General features: G+C 32.8%; 2 protein-coding genes across 6 annotated transcripts in view; one reads left to right on the top strand and one right to left on the bottom strand.

Moving 5' to 3' along the window:
- Window positions 1–7572, top strand: part of LOC111638112 (putative RNA-binding protein Luc7-like 2) — a 75686-nt gene extending 68114 nt beyond the window's left edge. For all 3 annotated transcript variants that reach the window (XM_023383757.1, XM_023383758.1, XM_023383759.1), the window contains 3 exons: window positions 3887–4099; window positions 7384–7435; window positions 7510–7572. In XM_023383757.1, the coding sequence (XP_023239525.1) occupies window positions 3887–4099; window positions 7384–7387 (217 nt within the window). In that variant the 3' untranslated portion in view covers window positions 7388–7435; window positions 7510–7572. The remainder of the gene's footprint in view (window positions 1–3886; window positions 4100–7383; window positions 7436–7509) is intronic.
- Window positions 7573–7894: 322 nt separating this feature from the next.
- Window positions 7895–24639, bottom strand: part of LOC111638110 (coiled-coil domain-containing protein 40-like) — a 36691-nt gene continuing 19946 nt past the window's right edge. For 2 of the 3 annotated variants that reach the window (XM_023383751.1, XM_023383753.1), the window contains 8 exons: window positions 23575–23826; window positions 19370–19583; window positions 16470–16639; window positions 12581–12672; window positions 12388–12505; window positions 12125–12313; window positions 11889–12047; window positions 7895–8251 (listed from right to left, as the gene is read on the bottom strand). In XM_023383751.1, the coding sequence (XP_023239519.1) occupies window positions 8015–8251; window positions 11889–12047; window positions 12125–12313; window positions 12388–12505; window positions 12581–12672; window positions 16470–16639; window positions 19370–19583; window positions 23575–23826 (1431 nt within the window). In that variant the 3' untranslated portion in view covers window positions 7895–8014. The remainder of the gene's footprint in view (window positions 8252–11888; window positions 12048–12124; window positions 12314–12387; window positions 12506–12580; window positions 12673–16469; window positions 16640–19369; window positions 19584–23574; window positions 23827–24639) is intronic. The other variant, XM_023383752.1, reaches the window with a different exon arrangement.

Below are 24639 nucleotides of genomic sequence, written 5' to 3'. Positions count from 1 at the left end.
AATTAATTTATATTGATTGATTCCTAGATATTTGTAAATACAAATTGTAAAAATTTCACACTTTCTTAATTATTATCAATTTGGTACTAACAAATATTCAAATACAGTAAGACCCCGCTTAATGCGGGGGATGTGTTCCTAGATGACAAAGCACTAAACAAAACAGTGTTAAACGAGGCCATTTTAACATAGAATAAATAGGGATAGGGGAACATGCAACTGAAAATAAAAAAAATTTACTTTAATTTTATGTTATTTTTATATTAATTTGTATAACAATATATAGGGTGCATAGGAAAGTCCCTTTAACCGGAAAATTCTTGTGAATGGAGAGAGCTACAGCTATGCAAGTGAGGTAACGGTATAGTAAAGTGACTACACCCGACTTAATGCAAATGACAGCAGTGCCACTAGTGGCGAAATTTGGAAGATAGGCAGTGTAAATCAAAAACAAAAACAGAAGCAAACTTTCCAATTAGAAAGTTTTAGAGTATCAGTTAATTAGTATGAAACGACATGTGGTTCACACGGATAAGATAAATCATCGCCTGTATACCCAAAAATGTCCAAAAGTGATGCACGCCATTTTGTGTAAACATTTGAAAGGAATAGCCATAGGTATAAAGAAATGCGCACAATTTATTGCATAAAATACGTACTTAATCAATACAATTTGATAACATCACACAAAAAACAACGGAAATGCAAACTGTCACACAGTGATGACAAGTTAATGTAAAGTATGTTTGAAAAGTTTGCCATTGCTCATGTATATGCGTGTCATGAGATTAATTTTGCATGCACATTTCTCATCATGGAAAGTGTCACACTATTGCAAGCAACTGTAATACGATGTAGATCCAGCAGACTTGTATATGGAGTTGCATAAACCTGGTCTTTTATGTAACCCCACAGGAAGAAATCCAACAGAGTGAGGTCCAGTGATTGTGGAGGCCATTCAACACTTCCACCATACCCGATAATTTGTTGTCCAAAACAATCTTTGAGAAAGCTTCACACTCCAGCTGTCTGGTGTGCAGGGGCACCATCATGTTGGAACCACAAGGACCATAATACAGACAGGGGAATATCATCTACAAAGTCAGGTATGATATCCTGTAATAGTTGGACGTACCTTTGTCCGTTTAATGTGCCTTCATAGAACACAAGTCCTAGTAAGCGACCCTTCCAAATACCATACCACACGTTAATGGACCAGCGCACTTGGTGTCTGGTGGATAGTGATTTTCCATTGAGGATTTTCACAAGGGGTTTTCCATCACCCAGTAGTGGGCATTGTGTCGGTTTAGTAATCTGGTACGTTGAAACAGTGCCTTGTCCGACCAAAGAATGTTGGACAAAACATCTGAGTTACCTTCAACATTAATCAATGCCCAGTTGCACCAATCAAATTGACGCTCAATATCCCAAGGCAACAGTGTTTGCTGCAGATTGACATGATAGGGATGTGCATGTTGACCATGCAGTATTTGCCATACTCTGGCCCGTGTTAAGCCATAAGCCATGCTGATATCTCTTGTACTGCTGTGTGGATGGGCTAGTGCATATGCCAAAATACTCTCTGGCGTTACACGCATACCTGCACTCACTGGTCTGCCAGAACACGGACGACTTCTAGTGCTTCCTGTCTCCCTGAGCCATCACACTACGTTTGCAATGGTAACTTCACTTGGATGTGGCCCAGCTGGAAAACGAACGGCATACTCCCGTGCAGCATGCGTCACATTTTGTTGGCATTCACCATAAATAAGCACCATCTCACAATATTGGAAGTCAGTGAAGCTCTCTATTCTCACACAGCTCCAAAATTCTAACTCCAAACTCCAAGAACAGATTATTTTTAATACACTACTTTCAGATTAATTGATGCTCTAAAACTTTCCAATTAGAAAGTTTGCTCTATCTGTTTTTGATTTGCACTGCCTCTCTTCCAAATTTTGCCACTAGGAGCGCTGATGTCATTTGCATTAGGTCAGGCGTAGTTGCTTTACTATACCATTACCTCACTTGCATAGCTGTAGCTTTCTCCGTTTGCAAGAATTTTCTGGTTAAAGGGACTTTCCTATGCACCCTGTATGTTAAATAACACATAAACATATGCACACAGATATGTATAATAAATAATATATTAATTAGTTCATTTTTTCTATATTAATAGTTCATTTTTTGTGACAAAGATCTTGTTCTTGTTTTTTTTTGCAATAAAGTTATGTTTCATTTGTCGTTTTTTTTCTTTCCTTAAGCAAATGTTGGTAGTAGAAGATCGCATCCAAAATGCCTTGCTTTGCTTTTGCACTCCTTTCAAAATCTGGATCATTCGCTACAATTTGATCAACGATTTTGGTTATCTTACCAAACTTTTACTAAGGAAATCTGTAGTGTTTTCAGAATCACTATTTTCCAGTTCTACATGGATTCCTTGTTCTGCCAGTTCTTGAAGGTCGTCATTGGTAAGGCTCTCACCAGAAACCTGCTGTAACTCCTCAATATTTTGTTTGTCTACATCTAGTCCTGCTGTATTGATTAGGTTAACTTTGGTCAACCTAATGATACAATGATAGGCTCTTCTCATTGAGAATTCTTGAATACTTCAGTCATAACTTCTTCCACACTCAGTTCATGCATTTATCAGTTTATTCTTGCCAAGCGAAGTTGATATTGCCTATGGCATCCATGATCTTATATTTTTTTCAAAATTGCACCAAACAAAACATATATTTAAATAAAGTACACCTTTTGCCACCTTCTGATTAGTTCATGTTCGTAAATAACTGTATTATGTACGAATGGATAAAATGCTGCGATAACTTAAATCGGCATAAATTTTGAGCTTTTTTAAACCCCTTTTGAGCAGCTAATTAAGCATAAAAAATACTTAAAACTGAAAAAAAAAAACGAAAGAAATGTGTTAATTTTGGTTAAAAAGCTTCATCATTTAGTTTCCTTTGTCTCGCCTTTCTGTGAAATTTAACACCCATGAGTTATTGTTTACACATCTGGATGACCTTGAACACAGCTGGAGTCGGATTTCCCGGGACATTCTCATAGACATCGCGGGAGGACAAGGGTTTAAAGTAGGGTGACTTCAATCTGGCGGTATATTTTTAAATATTTTTAAAAAATTATAATTTTTATTGTGATTTCCGACCCCCCTAATTAATTAAACATCTATATAATAAAATCTATTAATTAAAAAAATTAAAAAACTATCGGAAGTCGTTTTTGACATCAGAAAGCAGCTTTAAATAACTTTACTGAAGGAAAATCTGTGCACTACAACTTTAGAACGATTAATTAATTTTATTAATTTAATTAATTTTAACATTAAGCCTTAATCGAGCCTTATCAAAGGCTCATTAAAATCGCGATAAAATTTTTTCGCGCGGGCAAAAAATTCTGAAAAAATTTGGGGACCTAGAAAACATTCCAAAAATTCAAAAAAAATTTTTTTCAAAAGTGGCCTTAATGACCGATTTTTACATAACGCTATAAAACTTGCTCGAGTCACACTCGAGCGCGGCTCAAAAGGGGTTAAGGCTTTGAGCAGACAGCGTTATATCGAATCAGCATTAAGTGGGTCTTACTGTATTATAATTTTTTGGATAAAGAAAAAATATCCATATACTCATGTTACTAGTTAAAAAAAAACAGGTTTTGTAATAATTTTCAAATAATTGAGATTAATTTGAAATTACAGATTGATTGCAATTATAGTTCCAATGAAAATATACTTATTATAAATGGTATCAAATTTATTATTATTGAGAAAGTTACATTTAGAAATTTGACAGTTTGAAATATTTTAACAAATTATTTCACAGAAGCATTACACTTAAAAATGCAATAATTATTTTATTTTGTATAGATCTCGATCTCGTTCCCAAGAACGTCGTCACTATCGTTCTCGTTCTAGATCACATTCTCCACGTTCTCGTCATTCTAGTTCTCACCGTTCACGTTCCAGAGATCGAAAAAGGAGAAACCATAGCAGAGATAGAAGTCGGGAAAGAAAGCATCATAGATCATCAGAAAGGTATAAAAGAAGACATTCCAGAGATAAAGAGAGATCATCTGAAAGGTAATCCTTGATATAATTTTACCTTTTAGTTTATAAATTTACTACAAGTTATTTTTAAAATAGAATTTAATCAGTTTCTGATCTAAAACCATGCATTTTGAAAAAATACACTATTCTCTACACTTTACACTGACTGTAATTTTATTCAGTGAATAGTTTATACACTGCCTTTGATGCAAGTTCTGTATTTTGCAAATCATTTCAAGATAGTGAATAGCCACATCTTGCATATACAGATAAAGATATTCAGCACTTGTCATTTAATAGAGAGTGCATAATCTGTATCAGTTTGCTAAATATAAATGCTGGTTCTCATTATGACAATCTGTAGTGGCAAGTGGCAGAACATGATGGAAAAGAAGCACATGTACAATCTAGGTCAATCTTAACTTTTACGACAACAGCAAACAGAAAAATTAAATATTAATCATCGTGAAAATATCATTTGCATTGATGTCGTCGTGGATGATTTTAATATTGCTGCATGCAAGAATTGTCTTATTTATTTGATTGGGATTTCATAATTAAAAGAGATGTGTTCTTTATCAAATACTAACTTTTTTCATATAAAATTGCACTGTATGGAAATGTCATGGTAACGATAGTCAATTCCACATTGGGGAAACTGTATTGTCAATTTTTTAAACTCTTTGCCCCGTGGGCACTACGAGGGCCTCTTTTTGTAAGCCCATTATGGATTTGGCCAGGCCCACAATGGGGCAACTGGGTGGTGAGGGATGGGACTTGATATATTCCAGACGGACCACCTTCCGAAAAATTCTTGGGGATTATTCGATCCCGGGTCTTCTAGAGCGGTAGGCTGCCACCTCGACTGCCATCAAGGGGAAACCGTAACGGAAGTTATTAAAACTGCCTTAATTATGACAATGCAATGATTTAAATATTTCTCCAGAACAGCTTTTAAATACATTTTCTACAATTCTATTGATATATGTAATTTACATGTATAGGAATATGCATTTTATTTTTACCTTAACTTTCCGGAAATTTTTTGTCTACCATTAATCTGGAAAAGTTTAGTAGAATTTCGAGAGTGTATATGTACATTTTGTGACATTCAATTACGATTTTCTGAATTTATTATTTACTGAAAAAAGTATCATCATGGATGATTATTTGTGTAAAAATGGTTTTCTGAAACTATAAGAGATATACTCTTTGTATAATTTTATATCAGAACAACATTGCTATTGGTGGTATTTTGCTGTTCATAAATTAAACCAGCAACATACATTAAAATTTCCTGTTTTTGCTTCTTTTGTACATCTATCTACAATATTTTGTGGCTACTAAAAATATACTAATGGGATTGAGGACAGATTGGATTGGGGACAGTTATTGGAAAGTGAAATTAGAGAGATAACATTAAAGTAAATTGGAATGCATAATAAAATTAAAGATGGCATTTCTTTGTAAAAACTAGAAATATTTTGCATGCATTGTACGTTCTTTCAAAAAACATAACTAGTATATAAATTAAAATTTTGTCTTATAAAAATTAACTTATAATTTAGAACAACAAAAGCACTCGACATGTTGAACCTGGGACCAAATGTTTTCAGTCACGATTAAAATAATTAGAGAAAAATGTCAATGTGTGCCATCTGGTTTTGTGGAACAAGTGTATTTTTAGAATTGATTGCCGGTGGTCACGAGATCCCCCGACAATTTTTGCTCACTTGGCCCGAGTGCCCGGCAGTGGATGCCAAACACAATGCATACAAGATTCTAACAAAGTGTGCTTCATTTGTATCTTTTGATACGAGAAGTCGTTTCCATTTTTATCTGGAAGAATGCTAAAAATCTTTTATATTATTTGGCTAATATTAATAGAAGAAATTTGGCAAGCAAGAACTTCAAAATGAATTGCTCCTTGTTAGAAGAATCTGATGAACTGTCAGGAAAGATAATGACAACAACAGTGATGATTCAGAACGGGCATTGAGTTCTGCTAGCAGTGAGAAGTAAGATGAGGTATCTAATAATGGTAAACAAATGTTTCTGCTTCCACTTAGAAGTTTCTAATGACCATAACATTTTTCATTTTGACACTCACAATACAGGACCTAATCCAAATATGGTAAACCAGACAAGAGGAAAACTCTGACTTTTTTCTTTATTTTATTGAACATAAATTATCGAGATATTTGTTAGAGAAACAGATACATTGCCCAAAGACTTGATAGAAAAGGCAATAAAATTGAGACTACCGAAAGAGACCGACACTAATTCGACCAAAATGAAGAAACTTTTAGGTTTGATAATATGGATGGGTCTGGTAACTTTACCTGAACTTAGAGATTATTGGTTACAAGAAGTTGTGACAATAAAATGTCTAAATCAATTAGCCAAAACAGGTTTGAATTACTGCCAACCACATTTCAATGATGAAAACAAGCAATCTGATAATTGACTCCGGAAAATATCAGTTTGAATTTCATTTGTATCAAATTACAAAGTAGCAATTATTCCAGAAGAGGTATGCATTGATGAGAACTATGTAGCTTTTTGAGGAATAATTCATTTTCCTATATTTCAAATAAAAGGCTTTGGCACGAAATAAAAACGTTCAAATTACGTCTTTCTGTGGCTATACACAGGCCTTCAAAATTTATTTGGAAAAGAAATAGTCAATAGAAGTAATGTTCTTGAAAAAATAGTGTCACCTTAAATAATTGTTTGATCTAACAAACTCTCCGTAAGACATTATCTTGTTATATAACCAGTACTCTGGGGTCTAGCCGTGTTTTCGGCATAGCACCTGTATTGGGTTGGGTGATACGTACCCACGGAACAGACACTGGATCATCCGATAAGTAAAATGCACATAAATTCGCCGGGCGGCACCGAAGCCTACAACGAAAACATCCAAGGGCGGTCGCTTCGTCTCGGTAATAAGAGATCCGGCGACCGCCCGAGGTCGTTCGGTATCCGACACGTTAAAGTCGACGGCCCGGCAAACTTCTTGGGCAAAAATTATTTTTACGCAAGTTACGGACAATGACAAAACCTCCGATATAGTTGCTCGAGTGTTTCTAACAGGAAATCAGTAACTATCATTAAAATGAATTGCTTTTATTCTAGAAATTAAATATATTTTGTTTTAATATGTAGGATTAAATACTAGATTATCAGAATACATTGTAATTATGTTCTAATATGTTAATGTGTGCTTAATTTTGTACACTTATTTCAAATATTATATTTAATGAATTTGATTTACAAGAAAGTAATCCTTTTTTCCTCTCCATTTGTGGAAATAGCTGAAAATTTTCTTACCGGAAATTCGAATTTGCAGTAATTAGGAATTTCCAAGTATGTTACATTTTGTTTCAAGCAAATGAAATTTGATATTATTGCGATTATTTAAAGTATTTTTGTTGTTTCAGGAACATGCCAAAGGAAACGAATGGGTTATCATATTAAACACAACGACGAAGATTGAAAAAAAATTACAAAATTTGTTTTAATATCATTAAAATAGTTTAAATAGATGTATCCGTTCCTCATAGTAACATTATTTGCATTCGTTTTAAAATGAATGAATTTGTATAACAACACAACAGGCAAAATCTTTACATTTGTGCAGTATTTTTGTCATTTAAAAAAACCGTACGCTTCGGACATGGTCACCGGACCAAAACATTAAAACACAAAAAAATAGTCTGTGTGTGAATGCTTTCTTTCCCTGGGTACATCTTTCTGTACAGCTGGTTTTCTTTAATAAAGTAGTTAAATAGCTATTTTACATCATTTACCACACCTATTAATGGAAATAAAAATATTTATAATTATATCTTGATTATAAGTATGTTGTGTTTGTTATATGTGTACAGTTAAATGATCCTCGTGGATACTTTTTCGTCGGTCGACGATCAACTGCCAGAAACTTTATTAAAAAACTTCGGTTAATTCGACGCATTCGTTAATTTTTTTAGAAACGTCAGAGACTTGCGGATATTCTTCGGTTATCTTTGTAGAAAGCGAATTTAGTTCAAAAAGCCTTCTCCGTAACTCGACGTGTTCGGATTTCCTCACGTCTTCCGAATGAATCAGCACTAAGTATTTCCCCTTCTTTATATTTTCGTAATATTTTGTTTTCTGTTGTTCTAGAGATAATTTCTTAAAATTCTGTTTAAAAAAATTCATTTAGTAGTTATTTGCATTCAAAAGAACATTTAAAAATTAATACTATTCATAAAGTTTCTTTTCACTTACAAATAACACAGCATTAATAGTGAAGTTTTAAACAAAATTCTATAGTATCTAAAAATTAGTTATTTTTGTAAGATCTAAACCACAGGTTAATAACCTTTTTTGGTCTACCGCCCCCTTTTCAGAAAAACTTATGTACAGTACTACCTCCGTGGCAAATAGTTATTACAACAAAAATATATTTTTAGTAAGTGGTCCATATAAGTTATGCTTTGAATATGATCTATAGATACTGTGCAGAAATTTTAGGTTCACACTTGCTTGAAGGAACTTTATCCATATGAGATTACAATAAATATGTGAAGCTTTTTGAAACAATGTTTAATGAACCTGTCAAAACATGTATAGATTTGATATTCTGCATGCGTGCAAGCTTTGTGATCAAGCTAGAACATATACATACACTGTGGTGCTGTGACTCATTCATGTACTAGTCAAAAAGGTATTAGGAACAAAGCTATAAGGGTGCGAATGAGAAGAGGTGGCGATGTTTGTGCTGTTTTTAGCTCTCATTTATTACGACCACGCGGACAAGAGCGTAAAATGTCGTCGCCACATATTCTCGCTCGCTCGGAAAATTCACACCCTAACGTACCAATACCTACTTTTAATACGGACCGATCTTGCTTAAAAGACATTTAGAACTATTTGTTGAAACATGCATTTGGCGATTTTTAGTATTAATCAAACTTTTTGGTACATTCTTGTGAATATTGCCCAGGGGTGGCAATCGGTCCTAGATGTTCCCTAAATTTGCTTTGAGCCAAAAAAAAGTCTCTCAAAAAAGTCTGGGTCAAAATAAACGTGTATAACAATAAATGAAAAGTCTCTACTTTATTACAAGTTGTCAATTAAAATGCCAAAGAATGTGCATTAGTCACGAACTGCAGAGTTGTGTTCCAGAAGTTCTATGAAGAATCCTTATTCTTCTTTGGAGAAAAAAACATTAAACATCAATGTATTGTACATTCACTATCAATGTTTTATAAAAATACAATAACAGATTTTTGCAAGAAGCTCAAAACTGTTCTTAAAATTTCTTTTTAACACTTTCAATCGACACTTGCAGTATTTGAACTTTAATGTACATTTAAAAATGTTTTTGGCATTTAATTATGCAGAGGAAACACAGATGGTGTTTTAAAACAATGCAGTCATAAATGATGTTAATTAACGAAAATATTACAAAACATCATATGAAAATGCTTCATCACACAAAAACATTTCTTAAATGTGTTATCTTTATTATATGTATATAATGTGAGGCTCCAGAATTAATTCAAACAAAAATTAAATTGTAAAGGAATTACTTTTTATCTCTGCATTGCTGTTATGAGGTGTCGGATTTTCAGATGGCGAGACACTGATGCCGGACTTTGACATAGTCTTTGTTAGTCAGACTCGGGACGGTGTCAGATAAACCGTTAAACCGTCCCGGGCAGACTTTTCTCTTCAAACGGGGCCGTGTCGGTAACACTGCACTCGTTTCTAACTAGTGCTTTACTCCTCCCACCACTAGAATTATAGCTAGTTTGGTTAGCTTCTTTTATCTATGCCTACTTCTAGTGATGTCTTTGTTTTTCTCTCTTACGATATGCAAGATGGCTGCTCGTGTTGGATTAAACATATTTTATTATAACAATTACAATGTTATTCTCTCGTTTAAATCATTAACTCATTCTAAAATGACTTTGAAATGTAAAATTATCATGTGTTGGCATAACAGATTCCGAATACATTTTAACGGAAGATAAAGTCCATTTCGTTGATTACAATTAATCATTGCTTCGTTAATTTTATCACAATCTAATGCAGCTTCTGTAACAATTGTTTCAATCGTAATTTTAACTTAGACAACTTAGAAAAATGGTGGACAAACTAAGAATAATAGTGCTCAGAACATTCTTAGCTCTGCCCACTAGGCCACCCAGAATTCTAACTTAGGTGTTCTGTGTTACTGAACATGGCCCTGGTCTCGAATTCTACCCGGAGAGCAATAGGGGAGCAAGAAAGGGGATGCCCCCAACCAATGGGGAGAAGAGATGGAGACAATGTTTGCTCCATTAGGCATCCCCTTGTGGATGTTCCGCTCGATCTGGCAACTCATTCGAATTGCCCAATCTGTTCGTTCGTTAGACTATAAGAACTTCCCATTCAAGCCGAGAATTCCTACTTTGCCGTTGACCAGAAATCAACTTCCTGCAAACCTGCGGACCTGTCAGTCTCCGAACTTCAACTTACTGCTGCCCCAAAGCGTGCCCCACGGAGACAAAAACCCAACAAGGATACAAACTACAAATCTTTGGGACAGACCTATAGAATGTAAGCATATAATGATGTGATAAACATTTTTGTAAACACTTGTTTTTTCCTGTCTCTAGAACTGCCACCCACAAGGGCCATAGACTATTCTGATGAAAGGGAATAAAATTCCCCCTCTAATAGGCCTGCTTACAATAACACGGAAAATATTGGAATTGTGTCAAATTTGACCCTCTGCATTTTGAGACCTCCCAAATCCAAAAATGGCATATGTCTTGGCGTCAATTTTGTTTAATATCTTGGGATGGGGTAATGATGATGAAACAAAATTTAAAGCAGTAGTTCGTGTATAAAGGGCATGGTTGCTATTCAATTTTGGTTATAGATCACGGAGTGGGCAGATAGTTAGGGGTCGTGTATCGTAACTCGAGTGGAGTTGGATTGTGAGGATCTTACTCATTTTTAGTATTTATAATTTTATACAAAACTTGTTTCTATCCTCTAAATTAAACTATTTGCAGTTTTGTAATTATTAATAGTATCTAAAGAAAAAAAAACTTTTAGAGATGCCATATATCTTCCAATAGACACCGTAAGGCTGCATTTATGCAAACACGAGAGGGAAAACACGTGAAAATGCACTTTTTCTACCAGAATTTGCCATCACCACACCATTTGTGCAGAAGTGAGAAACAAATTTCTTGCACAAATACGCGAGAAGTGCACACAAATGTCTATACTTTAGACCCCGTGCACTAGTTCTAAATTATGCCGCTGCGGCAAACGGCGCCAATAGCTGTTAATAATGAAAAATAAGTTACTGACCTTTAAACAAAAAAAAAAAAAAACATTATCAAACTAAATTATGAAACAAAATCCATAAACATAACATTCGGACTCGACTCCTTACAAATAATGTATATCACTGTGATCAACTAATTTTATTTCGCTCACTGTTTAGTCACTTTTTCCTTACTGGGAGTCATTATTCTCACTTATTTTGAAGTAATTTTCTGTTCCGAGGCCTGTTTTCTTTTAATACGGCACAAAAGAATGGAGTGGTCAATTTTGCCTTCCTAAATTTATGCAGAATTACTCTATCAACTTTAAAAATACATCTGGCTTTAGTATATTTGATTCTCTCTTCCTCGATCAAGCAACGGATCGAGTTTGACCTTAAATAAAATTGAGGCCCGTCATGTAGCCCAGTATTATTTAGTCCCATAACAAAGCGCTAATATATTTCTAACAGAACAGAAAACTGCCCAAAAAGACATATATAGAAATTTACCTTGTATTTTTCTTGATTGAATATTTCAATTTCTGCCATTTTGTTCTTTATTTCGAATTCCAGTCTGGCCAAATAGATTCTGTACTCTTCCGCCTTAATGTTCGCTTTTGATTTTTCATTTTCCATTTCGTAAAATTCTTTCTCGTATGCTGACAGTTTCTAACGTTTCGGAATAAATGCCAAAAATAATTAATAATTTTGAAATTTTTGCCATTTTTAGAATGCAAAGTAAACACCTGTTTAATCTGATTTAAATTCCTTTGAATGTATTCTTCTCTTTTCGGCGAACGACTCTTCTTCTCTCTCGTTTTATTCAGTTCGTTACGAATCTCGATCTTGGCATACAGTGCCGCGTGGTGCAGTATTGACTTTTCTAATTCCTGTCGGAGCACTTCTTGTTCTCTCTTTAAATTATCTTTTTCTAACTGCATAAATAAATTATTGAATTTTTTAAACTGCATTTTTTTATATATATTCATTTCTCAAAGAAGATTCTAACCATTTTTTGATGAATTTCCGACCTTAAACTTTTTAACTCGTGAAATAAGTGATTATGTAGGGATTTTTTAGTTTCTTCCGCTTGATGCATCTTCCTCTCCCACAACAATAATTCTTTTCTACAAACAAAAAAAAGTCGACCACATTTAAAATTTCTACAAAAAATGAACGAGTAAAAAATTAAAATACTTAACTCTTTTTTTATAATTTCATTATAACAACTTTCATTTTTATGCTTCAAATCGTTTAACTTATTTTCCATCTGTATATATTCCACTTCTGTTTGCTACAAAAATTTAAATTATGCATTAAGAAACTATGCTGAGGTTTTTCAATCATGTTTTCAATCGTAAAACTTTGTACGAGGTCTGTTCAAAAAATACGTGGACTGTTTGAATTGCTCGGCTCCAGTTGGTTCCAGGGGAATCTGCTCGGTGTTGCTAGGTTTGTACAGATCGTCTGGTGATAAAGCCGTTTCCCGATTACAGATATCTTGATTTGTTGATTAGCTACGTGGTTTTTAGTGATGTGCGATTTTTTCATTTGTCGGATTTCAGAATGAATGACCTGATGGAGCAATGACTTGCTGTGAAATTTTGCGTTAAACTTGTGGAAAATCTGCAAATGAAACATTTGCTATGCTCAACACGGCTTACGGTGATGTTGCTATGAAGCTTATGGCATGTTTCAAGTGGTCTCCCAGACCCAAAAAAGCTCGCCAAGTTCGATCCAATGTCAAGGTGATGCTGACAGTTTACTTTGATGCTAAGAGTGTTGTTCACCCCGAGTACCTCCCCCAAGGCTCCACAGTGAACCAGACTTACTACATTGAAGTTGTGAAATATCTGAGGGATGCCATCCATTGCAAAAATCCAGAAATGTGGAAGAGTGGCGACTGGTTTCTCCATCACGACAATGCTCCAGCCCATTCAGCCCTCAGAACTCTTGAGTTTTTGGCCAAACACTCAATCTCTGTTCTTCCCCACCCCTCCTACACACTTGACCTTGCTCCTTGTGACTTTTTCTTGTTCCCCAAACTCAAAAGACCCTTCAAAGGAAGAAGATTTGAGACGATTCCAGAGATTAAGGCAAATGCGACAAAGGCGTTGAAGGACATTACAAAAGAAACGTACCAGGACTGTTTCAACAAGTGGAAACACCGTTGGGATAAGTGTGTGTGTTTGGAAGGAGAGCACTTTGAAGGGAACCCAGACATGTAACTTCTATATAAAGTACATTTTGTTTTATGACATTAAACCACATATTTTTTGAACAGACCTCATAAACCTAAGCATGAATTTGTTTTTACTTTGACAAACACTTCTGAAATTTTGCATAATTGACAGATACTTTCATTAAAGTGAAAATTTGGAAAAGTGTCTACAATGAAAAAGTATTAACTTATTAGTAATGGTACTCACTTTTAATTTATCCATAAAATTTTGTTCCGTCAGTGAAAATTCTTGCGTCAGTTTGCCATGAACGCTCTTCTTGCAACGAAGGTTTGAGGTTAATCGTACAATGTCGTTCTGAAGGTTTTGAATCGTATGTTCTACTCCGGTATTTTCTTTTTTCTGACACTCCAGTTCTTCTATTAAGAAAAGATAAATCGCTTAAAATATCTATAAAATCATTTTACATTTACCAAAATGTTCCTAATCTTAGTAATGCAGAAATAAAGATGTTGAAAGATGTGTAAACAAGCAATTTTTCACATGTAAGAGTGTGTTCTTGTGTGTGTAACAGATTAAATAAAATGTTTTGAATTTACAATGTTTTACTCAACTTTTTTTTTTCACATATTTTTAATTTTTCTACCTAGTAGAGAGTATTTCTACCAGAATAGAATAAAAAAAAAAAAGTTTGATGCCAAGTGCCAAAGGCACAGGATGACTTAAGTCTGCTAAATACGCATATCTGAAACTTAAGGATGGGCGACATTTGTAAATGAATACAGATAACCATAGACCAGGGGTCGGCAACCTTTTGAGTCGGAAGAGCCAAAATTACAATTTACAAAATTTCAAAGTTTTTAAAGAGCCACAAAATTTTTTCTTGCCAACAATAAATAGTACTCGCATAAATAAAGTTTTTTTTGATAAAAAAAAAAACTAATCTATTTATTCATATATAAGTAGTGTTTTTCACAACAAATTAAATAATAGAAACATCCGACGACGGTGTCATTCGAGAGCTTCCGACGGATTGACGACAGTGACGACGNTAGTTCAGCAACTTTGCTTATAACGGGGTCACGGGGAGGGGTGCGGTGAAAAGCGAGTACAAGTGGCTGAGAGATAGAATCAGTGCCTAATCCTCATTAATCGATTCAGAACGATTTTTAAATGTTTTTTTTTTTTTTTTGATAAAATAAATAATATTTGCGTATGGAACTAAAGAGCCGCAGCTTCACATCTAAAGAGCCACATGTGGCTCGCGAGCCACAGGTTGCCGACCCCTGCCATAGACGAATGCATACAAATATGGCAAGAATGCATATTATCCTGCGTAACATCGAGTATTACTCGATATTAACACAGGTAATACGCAACAACTTTATTTATTTTTACAAGTAAAAGCAATAAATGTAAGTGTTTGTCGATAAGATACATACAGCAGTTGGACATAGGCGGAGAATGAATGAAAAGTGTTTGCCAATATCTGGCAGAGAGGCCCATCGGTATGGAATACATCTGTTACTTGTGCCAAAATGTAGGCGTGTCTTATATGCTGTAAAATTTGGTATATATACTGGTGATTGTATTATAATTTTTCTTTGAAAAAATACTTCAATTAGGAGGTTTTTAATAACTAAAGAAATAACGAGTCAGTATGTGAATTTTACATTTCTTCGTAGCCACGTGATTATGGCAAAACTTGCATGTTTGAGAATGATAAAATTTTATCTGTAATTTGGTTCAAGATTTAATAATTTTCTTTATATCTTCATCATTGAATATTCATCATTTTTCTACATATCTTTAGAATCTTTCATATCTCTCCTTATTGTATTTAAGTGTCAAAATAATCTTTAAGTGAATATATTGATCAATTTGTACTACAGTATATTCTGTTGTTCCTTGAAATAAATAAGACCATTTATAAGAGATTTATCTGAAAGGAAGAATTGAACAAGTGACAAAATATTTTTTGGAAAAATAATTATTGTATTTTGAAACAAAAGAGCTCTCATTCATTTCATGAATTTAGATTATATTTCTGAAATACAAAATGCATTAGACAAACTTTTGTTCATTATTATAAATTTAAAAAAAAAAGTTTGATACTGAAATATAGCGAAACAGATATATTGATTTCAGAATTCAAACAATGAAAACTATTGCTATAAAGCTATAAGATTAAATTTAATTACATGATTGATTATATGAATTAAATTACAAATCACTGAATAAAAATTAATGATCAACTTTGTAAAATTTCAGGATTTACTATAAAGAATAAATTTACAAGTAATAAAAGGATGCTTTGTACTTTGCAAGAATGGAAAAGAAAACTGATATTAATAGTTTAGAATAGAATAGAAAACAACACCTCACAATATATTTCTGTTTGCTTATGGATTTGAAGAAAAAAGTGAAGCAGCAACTGTTTTCTTGTGCTTTATGTCAGAATTTTTTCTGTAGTTTCTATTGTTTATGCTACTACTAATGACCTATATTTCAAAATGAAAATACTATGAGTAGATTTCACTTAAATGTTCAAATGAATTGAAAAGCAAAGAAAAAAGAATAATAGAGAGATATTTTGTTCTGNTATATTTCAAAATGAAAATACTATGAGTAGATTTCACTTAAATGTTCAAATGAATTGAAAAGCAAAGAAAAAAGAATAATAGAGAGATATTTTGTTCTGGACATGTAACTTCTATATAAAGTACATTTTGTTTTATGACATTAAACCACATATTTTTTGAACAGACCTCATAAACCTAAGCATGAATTTGTTTTTACTTTGACAAACACTTCTGAAATTTTGCATAATTGACAGATACTTTCATTAAAGTGAAAATTTGGAAAAGTGTCTACAATGAAAAAGTATTAACTTATTAGTAATGGTACTCACTTTTAATTTATCCATAAAATTTTGTTCCGTCAGTGAAAATTCTTGCGTCAGTTTGCCATGAACGCTCTTCTTGCAACGAAGGTTTGAGGTTAATCGTACAATGTCGTTCTGAAGGTTTTGAATCGTATGTTCTACTCCGGTATTTTCTTTTTTCTGACACTCCAGTTCTTCTATTAAGAAAAGATAAATCGCTTAAAATATCTATAAAATCATTTTACATTTACCAAAATGTTCCTAATCTTAGTAATGCAGAAATAAAGATGTTGAAAGATGTGTAAACAAGCAATTTTTCACATGTAAGAGTGTGTTCTTGTGTGTGTAACAGATTAAATAAAATGTTTTGAATTTACAATGTTTTACTCAACTTTTTTTTTTCACATATTTTTAATTTTTCTACCTAGTAGAGAGTATTTCTACCAGAATAGAATAAAAAAAAAAAAGTTTGATGCCAAGTGCCAAAGGCACAGGATGACTTAAGTCTGCTAAATACGCATATCTGAAACTTAAGGATGGGCGACATTTGTAAATGAATACAGATAACCATAGACCAGGGGTCGGCAACCTTTTGAGTCGGAAGAGCCAAAATTACAATTTACAAAATTTCAAAGTTTTTAAAGAGCCACAAAATTTTTTCTTGCCAACAATAAATAGTACTCGCATAAATAAAGTTTTTTTTGATAAAAAAAAAAACTAATCTATTTATTCATATATAAGTANCGATGACGGGGTCACGGGGAGGGGTGCGGTGAAAAGCGAGTACAAGTGGCTGAGAGATAGAATCAGTGCCTAATCCTCATTAATCGATTCAGAACGATTTTTAAATGTTTTTTTTTTTTTTTTGATAAAATAAATAATATTTGCGTATGGAACTAAAGAGCCGCAGCTTCACATCTAAAGAGCCACATGTGGCTCGCGAGCCACAGGTTGCCGACCCCTGCCATAGACGAATGCATACAAATATGGCAAGAATGCATATTATCCTGCGTAACATCGAGTATTACTCGATATTAACACAGGTAATACGCAACAACTTTATTTATTTTTACAAGTAAAAGCAATAAATGTAAGTGTTTGTCGATAAGATACATACAGCAGTTGGACATAGGCGGAGAATGAATGAAAAGTGTTTGCCAATATCTGGCAGAGAGGCCCATCGGTATGGAATACATCTGTTACTTGTGCCAAAATGTAGGCGTGTCTTATATGCTGTAAAATTTGGTATATATACTGGTGATTGTATTATAATTTTTCTTTGAAAAAATACTTCAATTAGGAGGTTTTTAATAACTAAAGAAATAACGAGTCAGTATGTGAATTTTACATTTCTTCGTAGCCACGTGATTATGGCAAAACTTGCATGTTTGAGAATGATAAAATTTTATCTGTAATTTGGTTCAAGATTTAATTTTCTTTATATCTTCATCATTGAATATTCATCATTTTTCTACATATCTTTAGAATCTTTCATATCTCTCCTTATTGTATTTAAGTGTCAAAATAATCTTTAAGTGAATATATTGATCAATTTGTACTACAGTATATTCTGTTGTTCCTTGAAATAAATAAGACCATTTATAAGAGATTTATCTGAAAGGAAGAATTGAACAAGTGACAAAATATTTTTTGGAAAAATAATTATTGTATTTTGAAACAAAAGAGCTCTCATTCATTTCATGAATTTAGATTATATTTCTGAAATACAAAATGCATTAGACAAACTTTTGTTCATTATTATAAATTTAAAAAAAAAAGTTTGATACTGAAATATAGCGAAACAGATATATTGATTTCAGAATTCAAACAATGAAAACTATTGCTATAAAGCTATAAGATTAAATTTAATTACATGATTGATTATATGAAATAAATTACAAATCACTGAATAAAAATTAATGATCAACTTTGTAAAATTTCAGGATTTACTATAAAGAATAAATTTACAAGTAATAAAAGGATGCTTTGTACTTTGCAAGAATGGAAAAGAAAACTGATATTAATAGTTTAGAATAGAATAGAAAACAACACCTCACAATATATTTCTGTTTGCTTATGGATTTGAAGAAAAAAGTGAAGCAGCAACTGTTTTCTTGTGCTTTATGTCAGAATTTTTTCTGTAGTTTCTATTGTTTATGCTACTACTAATGACCTATATTTCAAAATGAAAATACTATGAGTAGATTTCACTTAAATGTTCAAATGAATTGAAAAGCAAAGAAAAAAGAATAATAGAGAGATATTTTGTTCTGAATGAATATGGACAAGCCTTAACTCCAGAAGTTAAAGAAGGCATTATACATTGAATGTATTTGTTTAATTTTTAATACTATATAAATTAGTCCATATTATTCCCACAACAAACCGGTTTATATATTTTATAAATACAGTAATAGTTTTTTATTTTTTACTCTCTAGCCCTGTGGGTGCTACGGGACCTTTTTTTGGGCCCGTTGTGGGTTCGGCATGCCCAAAATGGAACGATCGAGTGGCAAGGCACGATAATTTGTGTATAAGGGGCATAGATGCTATAAAATTTTGGTGATCGAGGTCGAAGGGAGGGGAGATAGAGGGTGGTCACGTGTCATATCTCGCATGGGGTTGGGCTTAATAAATTTTTCCAGATCTTTATAAAACTTGTCTCTATCCTCAAAATTAAGTCCTTTATATTTTTTTAATTATTATAAAATAGCAAAGTTTTTATAACAAAAACCTCACAATAGATGGCACCACATGTAATTTTATTTATTTATGATTATTACTAATTAAAAAATGATGTTTTTTTAAAATAAAATTTCATAGCAGTTGGGAAAGTTACACGACTCCTTGCTAGATTTTTTACTTAATGTAGAATTATTTATATAATTTGATAAAGTATTTTAGTAAATTACATGATTAATATTTACCTTCTATTTGTGATTTTTTTCTTTCATAAAGAGCAATTCTATTAATCTGATTATTGATTTCTTTTCTTGCAATGTCAAATTGATAATTCAAATTCATTAACGTGCACTGCGTAGAAAACCACGTCTTCTCATTTTCCGAATGATCGTTCTCTGTAATTTCAATTTTTGACAGCACGTGCTTCACTTCGTCTTTTAAAACAGAAATTTCATCTGTCTGCAAAGAGAAAAAGTATATTATTATCAAAATTTAAAGAAAATCTTAAAATAAAATTTGAATAAATATCAGGTTGTAAAGGTGAAATATAGACATTCTGAAAAATCTTTGTTGACAATTAACTCGGTAACAATTACAGTTCAGTGTGACCGGAGGGTTGACACCTCTTTGATGCCCTATCGGGACCAACACTGTGTCCCGATTGACATGGAAGCCGAGACGGCATGTTGATTCGGTCACGCGAGCAGCCGCACATGCAGGTGATTGTATCCGGGATCTAAATTAGGGTTGAGAGACAGTGTACTGGAAGTAAAATACTCAGATACGAAAGTTAACAACTAAATACCCTCAACGAAGAGGAATACGTGATACAATATATCAACTTATCCTATCGAGCTAGTAATTGTGAAAGAGAGAGCGTTTACAATTGTTCACGAGTCAGGAAATACCTGCGTTGATGGTGATGATTCCTGATTTGAGATTCTCGAATTGAGGTTGAGATTAAGATCTTGAGGGTGAAGATGCAGATTGTTGGACCGGTCTGAATCAAGAAAGTTCTTCTAGGCACAGTGGAAAGTAACAGAAAAATCCGACAGAGTACTGATTGAGCACAGAAATTGGCACTGACACAAGAAAAATTTTGATGACTTTAATCCAAGAGTGACTGGCAACGACTGACTTTTTTGGCCATCAAATCCGACATCAGTGCAACATTGCCTGGCTAAGAGGTCAGCAGATCACAGGAATGCATTGCTTTTGCTGTCAAGAAAATATAAGGGGAGATTTTTTCAGGTAGCTGAGGACAACAATTGTTGAGCAGATATGACAACATCGATGATTGATTTTTGTTAAAATTTGGAGTATCACATCAGTATTATAGGTAATCACCATCAATATCAATTGCATTGTTGATTTGCTATAAACTTTCAATCCCATGAGCATTGAATGACTAAAGTTTTTCTTTGAAAAAAGTCTCAAACATTATTCCCACATGGGTATTGTCACCAAACTGTATATTGGCAATATAATTCCATAGGATGTGAAACAGATGATAGTCAGTTGGTATCAAGATAAATTGTCAATTTTTGGAGTGCATGGAAACACTCATTCTCTAGTGATCAGCTGTAGATTATCATCTGTCAGTTTCAGGAGAATGTCATCAATGGTAGAATCACTTCCAGGATGAGGGTTAATCTTGAAGCAAAAAATCTCCATCCTTCAGTTTCTCGAATCGATTGTAGTGGGTTTTTCTGTTGACCGTGGTGTTCTTGCCATATTCCTTGCAGATGGAACTGTGAGTCTGTTGCATTGTGGCCATTTTTTGAAGTGATAGAGCAAAAGCATGCAAATGTGTTTTGAAAGTTTCATAACTTCAGACATTCATCTATTTCCAACAAATACATGATAAATGCCCTCTGGTTACTCTTCTTACATACCCACATCAAACATACTAGAACATTATTTTCTAGTTTCTATAAAAAATGGAAATGTCTAAATTTCACCTATTTCACTTTTATTTATTTATCAGATTTTAAATCTGATAAATACATAAAAGTGAAGTAGTAATTTCTTAAAGATGATATTACGACAAGTTGGACAAGGGGGAGGGAAAAGGCTGTGCTTCAGTGGATGTCTGTTGTTTTATTTCATTACATTTTATATAGTTTATGCATTTTATTATATTTATTTCAAAATTTCTTGTAAGTTTCTTTTTTAAAGAGAGTTTCTTTTTACAAAATACCTCTCTTGAGCTTGTAGTGAGGGCTTGTGGCAGAGATTTCATTTTTAACCATTATTAACAAATCAACAATATATTGTAATGCAGGTCTACCAACCATTAAATTAAATTAAATTAAAATATTGTTACACCACATGGTGGAAAGGAATCTATGGGCTGACCTTAATCCTAAAGAATTTGGGCTATTTGAAGTTTGTGTGCTTTTGATTACCTCTTTATTTTGGTTTAGTATCTTACGTACAAGTACAATTACCATACTACTGTACTGTACATGCATGTGTACTAAGCAGCGAAGCCTACGCACACAAACTAACCTGCCAAGTGGTTGTGTCTATTTATTACGGAAAGATTACTTCAGGATTCTGATACCACCCAACAATAGTTTGAAAATTACTTGAGAGATCTTCAGGAAGAGTTGATCTGAAGGATGACATGGCAGGGACTGACAGATGGTGAGACAGGCATAGGTGATAATCCCACTAGGAGACTATCCAAGGAATGGTTAGTGCATCCGAGGAAGGGAGACTGCGAGCAAACAACAAAAGGCAACCAGCCAAGATAAACTTGAGTTGGATCGATTAAAATCGACTGATCAAGACAGACTGGTCCTTCTATCCAGCTTTCTCTAGCTTCGGGTCTCTGATCCCATTGACCAACGACCTTTTTCCCTCGGAATCATCATTCTCGTTGAAGGGTGCCCAATCAAATGTAAATTAAACTTTAAACTAAACAAATGTAAACTAAATTTTATTAAAAATTTTGAAAAGAATGTGCAAAGATTAATTTTTTTTTTAACAATTTAAGTATGGCCAAGGAAAAGGGTCATATTAAAGGGTAACCTGCAAAATGTTCTGCTCTACTTTCTATGCTTCTGAAGATAATGCTTTTATTTTGCAATTGATATATTATTGAAACTACTGCTATAACTTACCAGAAAGGCCACAATCTTATAAGAGTAATTTAGATGTAATTTCATCATTTCTACTTATAGTATCTATCGTTCATAAAGTTTTAAGGGGGGTTGAGTTTTGTTGGACATCCAGAGGGGAGGGGTTATAGAAAATTGGACAAACTAGTACAATGGAGAGGGGGAGTAAAAATGTCAAGAAAAATGCAGATGTTATTTATGGACAGTCCCCAAATGCAATTAGAATTACATTTAATTAATTATATCATACTAAGCATTATTATTAATTTTTATTTTATTTTTTGAAATTTTACTCTTTTTCCATCCAACAAATGTTAAACAGGGGACATTATTGGTGCCCACTCTGGATTTGACCAGGCTCACAATGGATGCTTATTAAATAGTGAGAGAAGGGAGAAAATCTACAGAATTTTTTAAGGATCCAATTTAGACCTGAACTCTAGACACTCTTATAGAGCAAACATCTAGCTATCATTCAGAAAACAATTCAGAAACAATTTTAGAATATGATAAAAAGCTAAAGTAGAACGTCGATTATCCGAAAGAATTCCAGTCGGCAAATTTAAATTTTCATCAGTGCTGTGGCACTGCAATCTTTGGCTATGTCTTGGGCTACTCAAATATTTTACGTTTTTGATACTAAATTAACTTCTGAAGTATAATTTTTTATTGTTTTTATATTTTTCAATATATTTATTTTGTTTGTACAAAATAAAAAAATAATTTTTAACGATACAATAGTCTTCGTTAGGCTTAACATCGACGAAAATTCAACGCGAAGCGACACGCAACGGAGAAAAATTTCAACATGGGATAGGTTAATATATTTTTTCGTACATAATCGGTTATCCGAAATATCGATTTTCCGAACAACCCCAGTCCCCAATTGATTCGGATAATCGACACTCTACTGTATTTATTTTCTACACTAATAAATATAAGCTTAATGCCAAATCAAAAACACTGCACCATGTTCAAGTTTCAACAAATAAACTGCTATGTTGAGGAAACCAATAGATTTATTTGAAAAGTAATATTTTTGGACTTATTTGGCCCATCATCAGGCTCTTCCACTAGGATTTGGAGCAATTAAAATTTTATATAAAATTTTAAATGTAAATTATTTTACACTTATCTGTCAATTATCTTTTATAATTGTTCTAAGTCCTGCAGGAAGAGCCTGATGATGGGTCAAATAAGTCCAAAAATGTTACTTTTCAAATAAATCTATTGGTTTCCTCAACATAGCAATTTATTTGTTGAATCTTAATGATAAATACATGTGATAGGGTTTATAACTTAAAACATTTAAATCAATAAATTACCATTTCTTTCGAATGATCAATAAATGAAGCTGACTTAGTTTTAAGTTTATCAAGATGTCTATTTTTTATTTTAATAGAATCCTCCATCTGGAATTGCTTTCTCCAACAGGCAGTGAGGTCTTCCTGGCTTTCTTTGACATTCTTCTCCAAATCATTCAATTGCCGGTTTAAATATTCTAAACTGGATTTAGTATTATTTAATTCAGAAAGTTTTTCAGTTAATGCATTCTCTGCCTCTAGGGAATTTGTTTCCTTTAAAAAAAAAAAAGCAATATATCATTAGCATCAAAGCATTACCTTTCAAAATTTATTGGATTTGAATAAATATATTCATTGTTTTATAATAAAACAATGGTACTGACTTAAAGAAGTAAACAATTATAATAATATAAACCAAACAACATTCTTGTGTTAAGAGAGAGATTAATTTTTAAAATATTTGCTAGTATTTTCATTCCTTACATAAAACTTCATTGGATAAATCACTTGCCTGACAAAGACTTAACATAATTGTTACACATTGAGAGAAATATTTATTTACTAAGGACTCAATGGATTACATTTTAAATTCTAAATTCTAAATAAATAAATTGATGCCACATGTTAGATGATAAGCCTATCATCTATCATGTGGCATCAATTTATTTATTTAAACTGGATTTAGTATTATTTGACTCTTGATATCACAAAGTCTGTTTCTCATAAGTAGAGTTTTCTTTTGGTCAACCTGTATATATATGTTGTTTTGTTTACTTTATTATAATTGTTTACAAACCTACAACTTGTAAACCCAACATACAATTTAAAGAAATAAATAATGTATAGTTGTAAATATTTATAAATGAAACCTAATTTCAAGCCAAGAAATGATGGACCTTGATAGGAAAAGTATACAAGCCTACACAACTTTTTAAAAATTAATGAATTAAATGTGATCTAATTTCTTCTATTACTATAATTACTGTTATAACTTAAAATAAAAAATAAAAATATAACCAATATAATAAGAGCAAATTGTAATACTTTGTTTTGTTATAATTACAGATATATATATATATATATTAT

The sequence above is a fragment of the Centruroides sculpturatus genome, unplaced genomic scaffold (assembly GCF_000671375.1).
Source record: "Centruroides sculpturatus isolate CEXI.00-Female unplaced genomic scaffold, Cexi_2.0 scaffold937, whole genome shotgun sequence".
Classification (NCBI taxonomy): Eukaryota; Metazoa; Arthropoda; class Arachnida; order Scorpiones; family Buthidae; genus Centruroides; species Centruroides sculpturatus.
This window is presented reverse-complemented; position numbering and strand designations above follow the sequence as displayed.